The 13,415-nt window shown below is 41.8% G+C and overlaps 1 protein-coding gene across 1 annotated transcript in view; it reads left to right on the top strand.

Annotated features, from left to right (window-relative positions):
- Positions 1 to 13,415, top strand: part of DNAH3 (dynein axonemal heavy chain 3) — a 241,660-nt gene that overhangs the window by 180,679 nt on the left and 47,566 nt on the right. The window contains exons 49-51 of the mRNA XM_065924469.1: positions 1,239 to 1,404; positions 4,505 to 4,721; positions 9,204 to 9,386. Of these exons, the coding sequence (XP_065780541.1) occupies positions 1,239 to 1,404; positions 4,505 to 4,721; positions 9,204 to 9,386 (566 nt within the window). The remainder of the gene's footprint in view (positions 1 to 1,238; positions 1,405 to 4,504; positions 4,722 to 9,203; positions 9,387 to 13,415) is intronic.

Genomic DNA, 13,415 nt, shown 5'->3' with positions numbered 1-13,415 from the left:
GTCCTCTTACAATGGTGCCAAAATTGATCCAACCAAGGCACCTAACTTGCCCAACAGTCAATGCCTGGAATTCCTGTGCAAACTTCCATTCTCCTGAAAAACTATTTTAAACCTGTTCCATTCTCTTCAGTTCTCTGGATTCTGCTGTGAACCCTCTCCTTCCTTTTAGTACATTACCCTGGCAGCCTTACAAAATAACATATGGAGTTTTTCTTTCTGTGAATATCATCTCCAATCTGTCCAGAAGCTTAGGGGTCTTGTTTAATACTTCTCTTCATTACCATGTCCTGTCAATTTTTGCCTTCTTGTGGTCATATCAACCCACTTATCTCTATCTCTGCCACCTTCAAATTAGCTAAGCTGCTACGAATATCATCTCACTTAGACCTCACCTCTATAGCCTTCTAACTGTTCTCTCTATGTCCACTCTGTCCATTCCACACATTTATGTTCCACTGAATCAGGATGCTTTCCACTGTCAGGATTTGTTTTTCTTGCATTGCAGATCTGTTCATTGTATATTAACATACACATACACAAATTAAAACACCTGAATTACTTTCTATTCAGATAAAGACCAAAATCCCTAACCTGTAGTTTTATAAGAACACCTGCCAGACTGTCCCCTGCATCCTCTCCACTCTCATCTCAAACCGTGCTTCCCCTTCCTTTTTTAGCCACACTGACTTTCTCACACTTCCACCTATGCATTATGCTTCCTCCTAGCAAGTGCCTGGTACACATTGAATCTAAATAAACAATTAACAAAGTTTAGGGCATATAATCCAAAATTTGGGGTTAGATGGAGATGAGGTCAGAAACAAGCTGATAGGGCCCCCACAGCAGCCTCCATAAGTAGCTATGTATAGGGCACCAGTGGTTCCCTGAGGTCTGTGAGTCAGGACAAATGGAGCAAGTGGGTCAAAGGGCTTAAAACACTCTAGCTATATGATCCTAAAGATCTGGAATGGATAATATAGGATAATATGAATATTGAAAACCAGACAGAAGAGTATTGTAATAAACTGACTTCCCATCACAAAGTTGCATGAAAATATCCCATGATTCCCCTATGCTTTCCAGGCACTCATCCTGACTATTCCCAATTATACTCTGGAGTGCCAACAGGAAACATGACTGCTCCCTTATCCCCATCAGAATCCTTGGAATGACCTGTCTGTCCCCTTTGGCCTCCTTGACTGGGAGAAAGAGAACTAATGAAATCTGCTTTTCATTAGCCATGAGTCCAATTGGGGACGCCTTCCGGAACCGCCTGCGAATGTTCCCTTCTCTAATCAATTGCTGCACAATTGACTGGTTCCAGTCTTGGCCCACAGATGCCCTGGAGTTGGTGGCCAATAAATTTCTAGAAGATGTAGAGCTGGATGACGATATTCGGACAGAGTGAGTGCTAGCTGCATTTTAGTACCCCCAAACAAATATTCAAATGAAAATCAAGATATTGGCTCTATTCTTTTTGCTGTTTTAAGATTTATCAATTTATGTATGTTCTGTTCTGTTCAGTCACCAAGTCGTGTGTCTGACTCTCTGTGACCACATGGACTGCTGCATGCTAGACTTCCCTGTCCTTCACTATCTCCCAGAGTGTCCATTAAGTTGGGGATGCTATCTAACCATCTCATCCTCTGATGCCCCTTCTCCTTTTGCCTTCAATCTTTCCCAGAATCAAGGTCTTTTCCAATGAGAAATAAATTATAAATAATAAATACCATTTAGATATTTAATAAAATATGTTTGCTGAAAAAGAACATTTCCTTGTTCAGAATTGTTCTAGAGATGTACTGTTGTCATAGCTATAAGAACCTGGATTTCAATAATCTTAGAGCATGCATTCTCAACAGGGGAGATATCGCTGCCTAGGGGATGGAAAACTGGTACTTGGGAGGGATTTTGTTGTGAAAAAAAAATATTTTGTGTGTAAAGCACAGATAAACAAAATAAAGCACTGAATTTTGGCTAGAGTAAGAGAAAGGATAAGATTGTTGACCATTCTGAGTGTCCTATGAAAGTAAGGGTCATGTCACCTGCCTTGTATAGTTTTATATCCTTAGTACCTAGTACATAGTAGGTTCAAATGCTGCTTACTAAATGAGTAAATAGAAAATGAAGAAACAGGTAGTGGTCAGAATGTTCATTGCTTTAAATTCCATTTTAAGATCTTTGAACTTTGTTCTCTAGGCCCAGGAATGTTTAACCTGGGTCTATAGAAACCATATGCAGGTCAGGAAGCAACAGTTAGAACTGTACATGGAACAACAGACTGGTTCCAAACAGGAAAAGGAGTACGTCAAGGCTGTATATTGTCACCCTGCTTATTTAACTTATATGCAGAGTACATCATGAGAAACGCAGGGCTGGATGAAGCACAAGCTGGAATCAAGATTGGCGGGAGAAATATCAATAACCTCAGATATGCAGAAGACATCACCCTTATGGCAGAAAGTGAAGAGGAACTAAAAAGCCTCTTGATGAAAGTGAAAGAGGAAACTGAAAAAGTTGGCTTAAAGCTCAACATTCAGAAAACTAAGATCATGGCATCTGGTCCTATCACTTCATGGGAAATAGATGGAGAAACAGTGGAAACGGTGTCAGACTTTATTTTGGGGGTCTCCAAAATCACTGCAGATGGTGATTGCAGCCATGAAATTAAAAGATGCTTACTCCTTGGAAGGAAAGTTATGACAAACCTAGATAGCACATTAAAAAGCAGAGACATTACTTTGCCAACAAAGGTCCATCTAGTCAAGGCTATGGTTTTTTCCAGTGGTCATGTATGGATGGGAGAGTTGGACTGTAAAGAAAGCTGAGTGCCGAAGAATTGATGCTTTTTAACTGTGGTATTGGAGAAGACCCTTGAGAGTCCCTTGGACTGCAAGGAGATCCAACAAGTCCATCCTAAAGGAGATCAGTCCTGGGTGTTCACTGGAAGGACTGATGTTGAAGCTGAAACTCCAATACTTTGACCACCTCATGCAAAGAGTTGACTCATTGGAAAAGACCCTGATGCTGGGAGGGATTGGAGGCAGGAGGAGAAGGGACGACAGAGGATGAGATGGCTGGATGCATCACTGACTCGATGGACGTGAGTCTGAGTAAACTCCGGGAGTTGGTGATGGACAGGGAGGCCTGGCATGCTGCGATTCATGGGGTCTCAAAGAGTCGGACACAACTGAGCGACTGAACTGAACTGATAGGCTCATGACCAGAACTCAGAGGGTCAGTGAATGAGAGTGGGGGAAAAGTACATCTTCGTTTTCATTGACATCTAACTGGTACTTTGCATTTCTTTCAATGATGAACATAGGCAATAAATCCCCATAGGGTTGTGTAGGACCTGTGACTTTGTTACCAGTAGGAATCACAGTTATTTTCTTTTTCTTTTTTTTCTTTTCTTTTCAAACCCTTGTGTCGAGGGCTGACTTTCAATAGATCGCAGCGAGGGAGCTGCTCTGCTATGTGCGCAACCCCGACGCAGAAGCAGGTCGTCTACGAATGGTTTAGCACCAGGTTCCCCACGAACGTGCAGTGTGTGACGGGCGAGGGGGCGGCCGCCTTTCCGGCAGCGCCCCGTGTCCCGGGACGAAGGGCTCTCCGCACCGGACCCCGGTCCCGACGCGCGGCGAACAGTTATTTTCATAACTTGTTCAGTCATTACAGATGCACCAATATATCATCCCCTTCAAAATGATGGTAGTTTTCAGATCTATTGTCCAATCTTACTATTTAATGCTGTAGTTGGCAAACTGTGATCCATAGCTGAGTTCAGTTCACAACTTTATTTTTGCAAATATGCTTTATTGGAAAACTGTCATGCACACCGCAGTGGTGGAGTTGAATAGTTGCCACTCGAGACCACGTGGCTCACAAAGCCTAAAATATTTACTATCTGGACCTAACCAGAAAAAGTCTGCTGACCCCTGATTTAACGTGTAAATAAGATCACACATATTGAGACTTACTTGCAGTAGTTAAGAATCCATGCTTCCAGTGGATTCTTAACCACTGCAGGGTGTGTGGGTTCGATCCAGGTCAGGAAACTAAAATCCTACATGCCACGAGGTGCAGCCAAACACACACACACACATTACTATATCGTAAATTTGGTGTTTAAAATATTTAGAAAACTCTTTAACATAATTGGCTTATTTTTTAATTCTATAATGTATTATTTTATGCATTAAAATATTATTCTGAAAAGTCCAGAAGCTTCATCAGACTTCCAAAGATTAAAAACTCCTTCTTAAAACCTGGTGATTCACAAAAGTGATTAAAGCTAGAAATTGCCTGATCAAAGTTCATTCTAGTAAGAATACATACCCCCCCCAATCCTTCTTGAGGCTCTGTTGACGTGCTCCAAAGAATTGGAGGTTCTAGCTGGCCACTGTGAGTGGTTTTCTCATATCCTTACTTCTGTGAACCAAAGCTGTGCTAGATCTCTCTTGAGCAAGTTGGGCCTGTCTGACCACTTTTGTGTCCTCTACAGGGTCATCTTCATGTGCAAATATTTCCAAGAGAGTGTGAAAAAGCTGTCACTTGATTATTACAACATCCTTCGCAGACACAACTATGTTACCCCCACCTCCTACCTCGAACTGATCCTAACATTCAAGACACTCCTGAATAAGAAGAGGCAAGAGGTTGATATGATGAGGAACCGATATCTGACAGGCCTGCAGAAACTTGAATTTGCAGCTTCACAGGTAAGCACAGACAAAATAGTATTGGGACAAAGAGGTCCAGAACTAATTGGATGCGGTGAAGCACTTGTTCAGTTGCAGAAGTCAAGAGAGTACAAAAAAATAAAGACAGCATCTGACCCTGCGCTCACCTCACTCGCTTGACCTACTCCATTACAATAAAATACAATAGTATATACAAAAATAAAATAGTATATGTAAAATATGAGGCTTCCCTGGTGGCTCAGAGGGTATATGGTCACTCAGTCATGTCCAACTCTGCGACCCCATGAACTGCAGCACGCCAGACCTCCCTGTCCATCACCAACTCTCAGAGTTTGTTCAAACTGATGTCCATTGAGTCGGTGATGCCATATAACCATCTCATCCTCTGTTGTCCCCTTCTCCTCCTGCCTTCAATCTTTCCCAGCATCAGAGTCTTTTCTAATGAGTCAGTTCTTCACAGCAGGTAACCAAAGTGTTGGAGTTTCAGCTTCAGCATCAGTCCTTCCAATGAATATCCAGGACTGATTTCTTCTAGGATAGACTGGTTGGATATCCTTGAAGTCCAGGGTAGTCTCAAGAGTCTTCTTCAACAACCACAGTTCAAAAGTATAAATTTTTTGACAGTCAGCTTTCTTTATATTCCAACTCTCACATCCATACATGACTACTGGAAAAACCATAGATTTGACTATATGGACCTTTGTTGGCAAAGTAATGTCTCCACTTTTTAATATGCTGTGTAGGTTGGTCAGAACTTTTCTTCCAAGGACCAAGCATCTTTTAATTTCAAGGCTACAATCACCATCTGCAGTGATTTTGGAGCCCAAAAAAATAAAGTCTCTCACTGTTTCCATTGTTTCCCCATCTATTTGCCATGAAGTGATGGGAACAGATGCCATGATCATAGTTTTCTAAATGTTGAATTTTAAGTCAACTTGTTCACTCTCCTCTTTCACTTTCATCAAGAGGCTCTTTAGTTCTTCGCTTTCTGCCCTAGGGGTGGTGTCATCTGCATATCTGACGTTATTGATATTTCTCCCAGCAATCTTGATTCCGGCTTGTGCTTCATCCAGCCCAGCATTTCTCATGATGTACTCTACTTTTAAGTGAAATAAGCAGGGTGACAATATACAGCCTTGACGTACTCCTTTCCCAATTTGGAACCAGTCTGTTGTTCCATGTACAGTTCTAACTGTTGCTTCCTTACCTTCCTAACTGTTACTTCCTGACCTGAGTACAGATTTCTCAAAAGGCAGGTCAGGTGGTCTGGTATTCCCATCTCTTTAAGAATTTTCCAGAGTTTATTGTGGTCCACACAGTCAAAGGCTTTGGCATAGTCAATAAAGCAGAAATAGATGTTTTCTGAAACTCTCTTGCTTTTTTGATGATCCAACAAACAGATGTTGGCAATTTGATCTCTGGTTCCTCTGCCTTTTCTAAATCCAGCTGAACATCTGGAAGCTCATGGTTCACATATTGCTGAAGCCTGGCTGGGAGAATTTTGAGCATTACTTTACTAGCGTGTGAAATGTGTGCAATTGTGAAGTCATTTGAGTATTATTTGGCATTGCTTTTCTTTGGGATTGGAATGAAAACTGATCTTTTCCAGTCTTGTGGCCACTGCTGAGGTTTCCAATTTTTCTGGCATGTTGAGTGCAGCACTTTCACAGCATCATCTTTTAGGATTTGAAATAGCTCAACTGGAATTCCATCACCTCCACTAGCTTTGTTAGTGGTGATGCTTCCTAAGGCCCACTTGACTTCACATTCCAGGATGTCTTGTTCTAGGTGAGTGAGCACACCATTGTGTTCATCTGGGTCGTGAAGATCTTTTTTGTATAGTTCTTCTGTGTATTCTTGCCATCTCTTCTTAATATCTTCTTAATAGGTCCATACCATTTCTGTCCTTTCTTGCGCCTATCTTTGCATGAATTGTTCCCTTGGTATATCAAATTTTCTTAACGAGATCTCTAGACTTTCCCATTCTATTGTTTTCCTCTGTTTCTTTGCGTTGATCCTTGAGGAAGGCTTTCTTATCTCTCCTTGTTATTCTTGGAACCCTGCATTCAAATGGCTATATCTTTCCTTTTCTCTTTTGCCTTTTGCTTCTCTTCTATGGTGGCTCAGTCAGTAAAAAAAATCCACCTGCAAGGCAGGAGATGAAAGAGACACAGGTTCCATCCCTTGGTCTGGAAGATGACCTGGAGAAGGAAATGGCAACCCACTCCAGTATGCTTGCCTGGGAAATCCCACGTACAGAGGAGTCATGGGATGGCAAGAGTTGGACACAACTACTGACTAAACCACCACCACCACCATACATGAATATATATACACACATATATAAAGGGCAATATTAGTAGTATGTAAAAATACAATAGTATATATAAATAGACTGAGTTTTTTGGATCCCTCTTAAATTTTGTGCCCAATATAAGTGCCTCACTCACCTCACCTTTGCCCCAGCCCTGGATATTCTCAATGGAGAACTGGGCAGAATAAGGCAGTGGTTAAGAACAAGGCCTAGGCTCAAATTCCAGCTTTATAGCTTATCAGGTATAGAACCTTGAAGATTCTCTTCTATAAAAAAATGATAATAAGTCTTCACTTCATAGGACTATTATGAAGATTAAATGATCTAACCCAGGTGTAACCCTTAGCAAAATGCCTGGCATATGATTTAGTAATTCATTTGTGTTTGAGCCACTTGACAAAACCATATGAAGACATGAATTTTCAGCACCAATAAAGAACTAAGGCAACCGAATGGTTTTCAGTGGGTTGGCCTAGCACTGAATACACAGCAGATCCACCAACACACAGCACATGGGGTGGGGAAGAACATCAGAAGTGCTCTCTGTTGCTCTCTTCCTTTAGTTTCTGGGTCCAACTCAAGGTCCTTAAGCTTTTAGAGAGATATTGAAAATTTGAGTCTATCCACATAAGGGTGAGCAAACTGTGTTATTTGAAGAGCAGCAAAATGACCTGAGACAGTCTAGACCAGTAAAGGGAATGATGGTGCCAGTTAACTGTCCTTGAGCCCTCACACGTGTCTGGTGCTCTATATGGGGAAAGTACAGTTATCATCACATCACACACAAAGAGATCAAGGTCCCAGAGAGGACAGGCAACTTGCCCATAATCACACAGCCTCATGAGTAGCTGGTGCAAGTGATGAGGTGAAAACTGAAACTTAAGCCTGAGTGACTCCACGGTCTGTGTTCCTAATCAACCAGCTTGCTATGCTTCCTTTCTCACATGGGCTTTCTGTGGACAGTGGGTTCAAGGTTATGAGACTTTCTTCAAATAAACATTTGAATTGCCTTTGAAGGCAGAATCAGGACCAGTGGGTGAAAACTGCATGGGCGTAGATTCTGTTTGCTAGAATTTTATTGAGGGCTTTTGCATCTGTGTTCATCAGTGATATTGGCATGGAGTATATTATTAACACTTCACAAATTCCATATATGTGTGTTAATATACTGTATTGGTGTTTCTCTTTCTAACTTACAAAGATGCTAATGATCGGATCATCATTATGCATATATGCAAGGCAGCAAAAGAGACACAGATGTAAAGAATAGACTTTTGGTCTAAGTGGGAGAAGGCAAGGGTAGGATGACTTGAGAGTGCATTAAAACATGTATATTACCATATATAAAAGAGATGACTTGTGCAAGTTTGATGCATGAAGCAGGGCACTCAAAGTCGGTGCTCTGGGATAACCCAGAGGGATGCAGTGGGGAGGGAGGTGGGAGGAGGGGTTCAGGATGGGAGGACACTTGTGCACCCATGGCTGATTCATGCTGATGTATGGCAAAAGCCACCACAATATTGTTAAGTAATTATCCTCCAATTAAAATAAATTAATTAATTTAAAAAAAATTTTAACTGCGTGAGGGTAAATTCGAGCCCCTTATCAGGAAAATCTAATGTGTTAAGTTGTCTGAAAAATGGTCAACTCCCCTGAGAGGTGGTGACCTCCCCATCAGTATAAGTGTTCAAACAGTGGCCAGAAAACTACTAGACAGGAATGTTGTAGAGGCCATCAGACTGCTGGGGGGGAAATATGACCTTTAAAGTTCTGTCCTTCCCAGCTATCTCAGCCATGTATATTCCTTAAAAAAAATGTAGGGGTTTTCCCCCTAACTTACTTCTGTCTTTCCCTGCCCCCAATACTAAAGTGTAGTGTAGGTTCAAAACAAAAATACCTTTTTAAAATGTTGTATCTTTTAAAAAAAATTTAAGATTACTATTGTATGTCTAGTGCCTATCATGGAGCCTGATAATTTACAACACATAGCATGAACTAAATAATGAAATATTACAAGATCAAAGAGAGAAACTCCAGCCAACAAATATGTACCTGGTGCCATTAACATCATTTGTATTTTCTGCATGTATTATCAGTTAGAGAATTATTTCAACTTTTGCCAACTGTTCCATTTTTGGCATTTATATAGCTGACCTGGCACCCCACCCATCCACTCTCTTTGCTAGGTGGCCGTCATGCAAGTAGAACTGACGGCCCTCCAACCCCAACTCATTCAGACCTCTGAGGAGACCGCTAAGATGATGGTGAAAATTGAAGCAGAGACTCGAGAAGCTGATGCCAAGAAACTTCTAGTGCAAGCAGATGAAAAGGAAGCCAATGCTGCTGCTGCCATTGCTCAAGGAATCAAGGTATAACTTGCTGAGAGGAAACAAAGGGAACCAGCGTTTTCAGGGTTCATCTGTTATCTCACTAGAGCCTAACAGAGCCTCACAGAATATATATGGTCATGCCTATCTTGCAGAGGGAAAAAATGAGACTCGAATGGTTAGTTTCCCCGCATCACACAGCTAGTAAAGGACCTGGTTCTCTCCAGGAAGGATTATTGTTTTACAGATGCTCTCCATCTTACTCAAAGTCGTATAAGCTCCAGCAGGATCTAACCCTAGCTCATATTTCTTTCTTCTCATTGACTCTTTTCTGGCCACAATGGCCTCCTAGCTAGTCACTAAACAAACACAAGGCATGTCCCACCTCAGGGCCCTTGCACTGGCTGTTTCCTCTATCTCCTTCACCTCAATCATGTTTTTGCTCAAATGTGACTAGTGTAAGGTGTGGAGTAAATATTTGTCAAATGACAGAATGTTGAATCTAGAGGACCCCATTTGAAGATAATTTTTGTACCAAAGAAGAAAAGTCCTGGGAAGGACTTCACTGGTATTCAGATATTAGAAGAAAATCTGATTAATGCTCATGTTATATATTTCTCCAAGCACTTTCAAGTATACAATTCCGTTTGAGTATCACAATGACTTTGGACTTATAGTAATGACAGCCATCAAGGTCTAGAAGCCAACAACACTGGAGTTCAGTGGTAAACTGACTTTGTACAACCTGTTGGTAGAATCCAACTCCAAGGCTCATGGCACTTAGCTGAAGATACTGGTCCTTGTGCCCCACATAGCAGTTAGAAAAACTCTTTTGACCATTCTTCAAACAAGAGCTTGAACAAGAATTAGTTTGTGTCTCACTTCTAGATCATGGGGCACTTTTTTCAAAAGAATAGACCTTTTCTCCAGTGAGTCCTGCGATTCACTTGGGACCAGTCCCTGGTCTCAGAGTTCCACAATACATGCCCTGGATAAGAGAGGCATGCTGACTCATAGTCCTACTGGTAGGACTGCCAGTGGAACCATGAAAAACCATAAAAGACATTGACCACTGGTCACATAATGTAGCAGGTAATTTACCGTTCTATAACAAGACGATAATAAGGGCTACTACTTACCAGCACCATTATGGTGTATTTGAAAGCGAAGTGAAAGTCGTTCAGTCATGTCTGACTCTTTGTGACCCCATGGACTATACAGTCCATGGAATTCTCCAGGCCAGAATACTGGAGTGGGTAACCTTTCCCTTCTCCAGGGGATCTTCCCAACCCAAGGATACCCAGATCTCTCCCATTACAGGCAGATTCTTTACCAGCTGAGCCACAAGGGAAGCCCAAGAATACTGGAGTGGGTAGCCCATCTCTTCTCCAGCAGATCTTCCTGACCCAGGAATCGAACTGGGGTCTCCTGCATTGCAAGTGGATTTTTTTTTACCAACCAAGCTACCAGGGAAGCCCATGGTGTATTGGTATTCCTTTATTTAACAAATATTTATTGAACACTTACTTTTTGCTGGCACTTTTCTAGGCAGTGGGGAAATGGGAGTGAATAAGAGAGTTTCCTCTCTCTTCTCTCCTCTACTTGATTTACATTAACTTTCATCATCCTAACAGCCCTGCAAGGCAAATGGTATTATTCCTAGTTTACAAATGAGAAAATCATGGTACAAGAACTAAAATGATTTGCCTAAGATCACACAGTGACAATGTGATTAAATCGGGATTAAAATCCACATCTCTCTGATTCCAAAGCCCTTGCATATGACCATTATTCCAGGAGTTACAAAAATTAGCAGCTGGGCAATATAATAAGCTATGACACATACAGTATTTCTTTTAATTTGAAATAGTCAAAAGATTTCAAATAAAAATTCTAAAATTTCAGCTTTCCTTAGGAAAAAATCGGGCTCTTGGGTAACACTGGACCTGCATTCCTGGATTGTATCCATTGGCAGCATTAAATAGATGCTGTCCTTTGTGTGTTCCAGCTCATCAAAGTCCCAGTCAGCTTACCTGCCACACTCATATCACTAGCCTGGCCCCTGTGCTGAGTGCTTAGTTGCTCAGTCATGTCCAACTCTTTTCAAGCCCACCAGGCTCCTCTGTTCATGAGATTCTCCCTGAAAGAATACTGGAGTGGGTTGCCATGTCCTCCTGCAAGGGATCTTCCCAACCCAGGGATCGAACCAAGGTCTCTTGCATTGCAGATGGATTCTTTACTGTCAAGCCACCAGGGAAGCCCGGTGGCTGGCCCCTAGAGCATGTGAATTTGCAACTCTTCCATGGTTCTATACTAGAATCAGGCATGTCAGGGCTCAACTTTGCTCAACTAACCAGTTTCCTAACCTATGAAATGGAGATACTGAGAGAAAAACATGTGAAGCTTACGGCATGTGTCCAGCATACAATCAGAGCTTAACAGCCCATGTTAACTATCCTCCAAAATCGTCATTCTCGACCCTGTAGCAAGTGGACTTGCCTGTTTTATGAGGACCAGTCTTTCCAAGTATTCTCACATATAGGGTTCTGTTGTACAATGTCAGGGGAAAACAGTGACTTGCTGGAACAAGAGGGAGGAAAGAGGTGACATCAAATTTATAAGGAGATGGCCCACCACACCCATTCCTGGGCAATAAACTGCCACCTATGGTTTTGGTGTGAAGGGTAAGGTCTAAAGCTCTGCCATCCCATCCCCAAGTACTGGGAGCGACATCCTGGAGGTGAGTCAGGAAGTGGAAGAAACTATCCAAGGAGGAGAAGAAAACCTGTGCTTGCTCTTAGGCTTTTTTTTGTAAGGACCAGAAACGCCTCTTCAACCTCTCATGGTTACAGTCCTTTTCCACACAAGGATGGCTGATTTTCTTTAAACTCTTCACACCCCTAGAAATGAGAGAACATGGGAGAGCACCCAGTGTGGTACTTAATGAAGTTCAGAGGTCCTGCAGTGGAATGGGATTCATACTAGGAGGATCAGGAGATTTGCAAGAGAAGAGTCAGTGTTCAAACACTTTGCTCCCAAGAAAAATGGTTTGCTTAAATTGGTCGATTCTTTTTAAGCTAATGTGTCATTTCTTTCCCCCATTATGAGAATAATAAATAATGCCAGAAGTACGGCAGAGTTGATTACATTTTGTCAGTAAGCACTGTGATTCACAAGCCTCGAACAGCCCTGCTGCTCCGTGCACTGCTAAGCTACAGGGGTCATTTTTAATTATAATTTCTTATCATGGAAGCAAATGATGTAACAGTAATAACACATACAAAATGACTTTTAAGAGCTCAGCTTTAACACTTTTCCACTTTTCCAGGCTTTCTTCTAGTTCCTGTCTATACACGTGGATAGGTTTATTATTGCAACCATAGCATAATTGTGACTTGTTTTATGGTTTTGTTTCCTTAACAGCTTATCACAAATGTTTTTCCAAAATGTTATATAATCATTTTAATGACCATTTTAAGTAGGTGCTTCACCCATCAAGTAGCCATTCCCCTATTGGGCATTGAAGTCTATTATTTCCTGCCTTATTCTCAGTGTTTCCAGAGTATCAGCTTAAGTCTCTCAACAGAGCTGTGTGCCAGAATCACCTCTGGAGTTTTAAAAATGCAGATGCCCAGACTCCCTTACCCCCACACCAGACTGAATGAATCAGAACCTCTGGGTGTGGAACTTGATGATGTGGATGCTCTAAATGCCCCTCAGTGACTCTGATGCACAGTCAATGTTTAGAATCACTGTTAGAGATATGTTACAACTAGAGGCCGTTTGCCCCTTCATGGATGACAGCCTTGTCGTGGCAAAGGAGCTTGCTGTGTAAAGCCATGAAGCTATGAGCCATGCTATGCAAGACAGACAGGTCATACATAGTGAAGAGTTCTGACAAAACAGGCCACTGGAGGATGAAATGGCAAATCACTCCAGTATTCCTGCCAAGAAAACCCCATGAACATATGAAAAGGCAATAAGATATGACACCAAATGAGCCCCCTAGGCCAGAAGGTGTCCAATATGCTACTGGGAAAGGGCAGGGAAATAGCTTCAAGAGGAAAGAAG

The sequence above is a fragment of the Muntiacus reevesi genome, chromosome 2 (genome assembly GCF_963930625.1).
Source record: "Muntiacus reevesi chromosome 2, mMunRee1.1, whole genome shotgun sequence".
Taxonomy (NCBI): Eukaryota; Metazoa; Chordata; class Mammalia; order Artiodactyla; family Cervidae; genus Muntiacus; species Muntiacus reevesi.
This window is presented reverse-complemented; position numbering and strand designations above follow the sequence as displayed.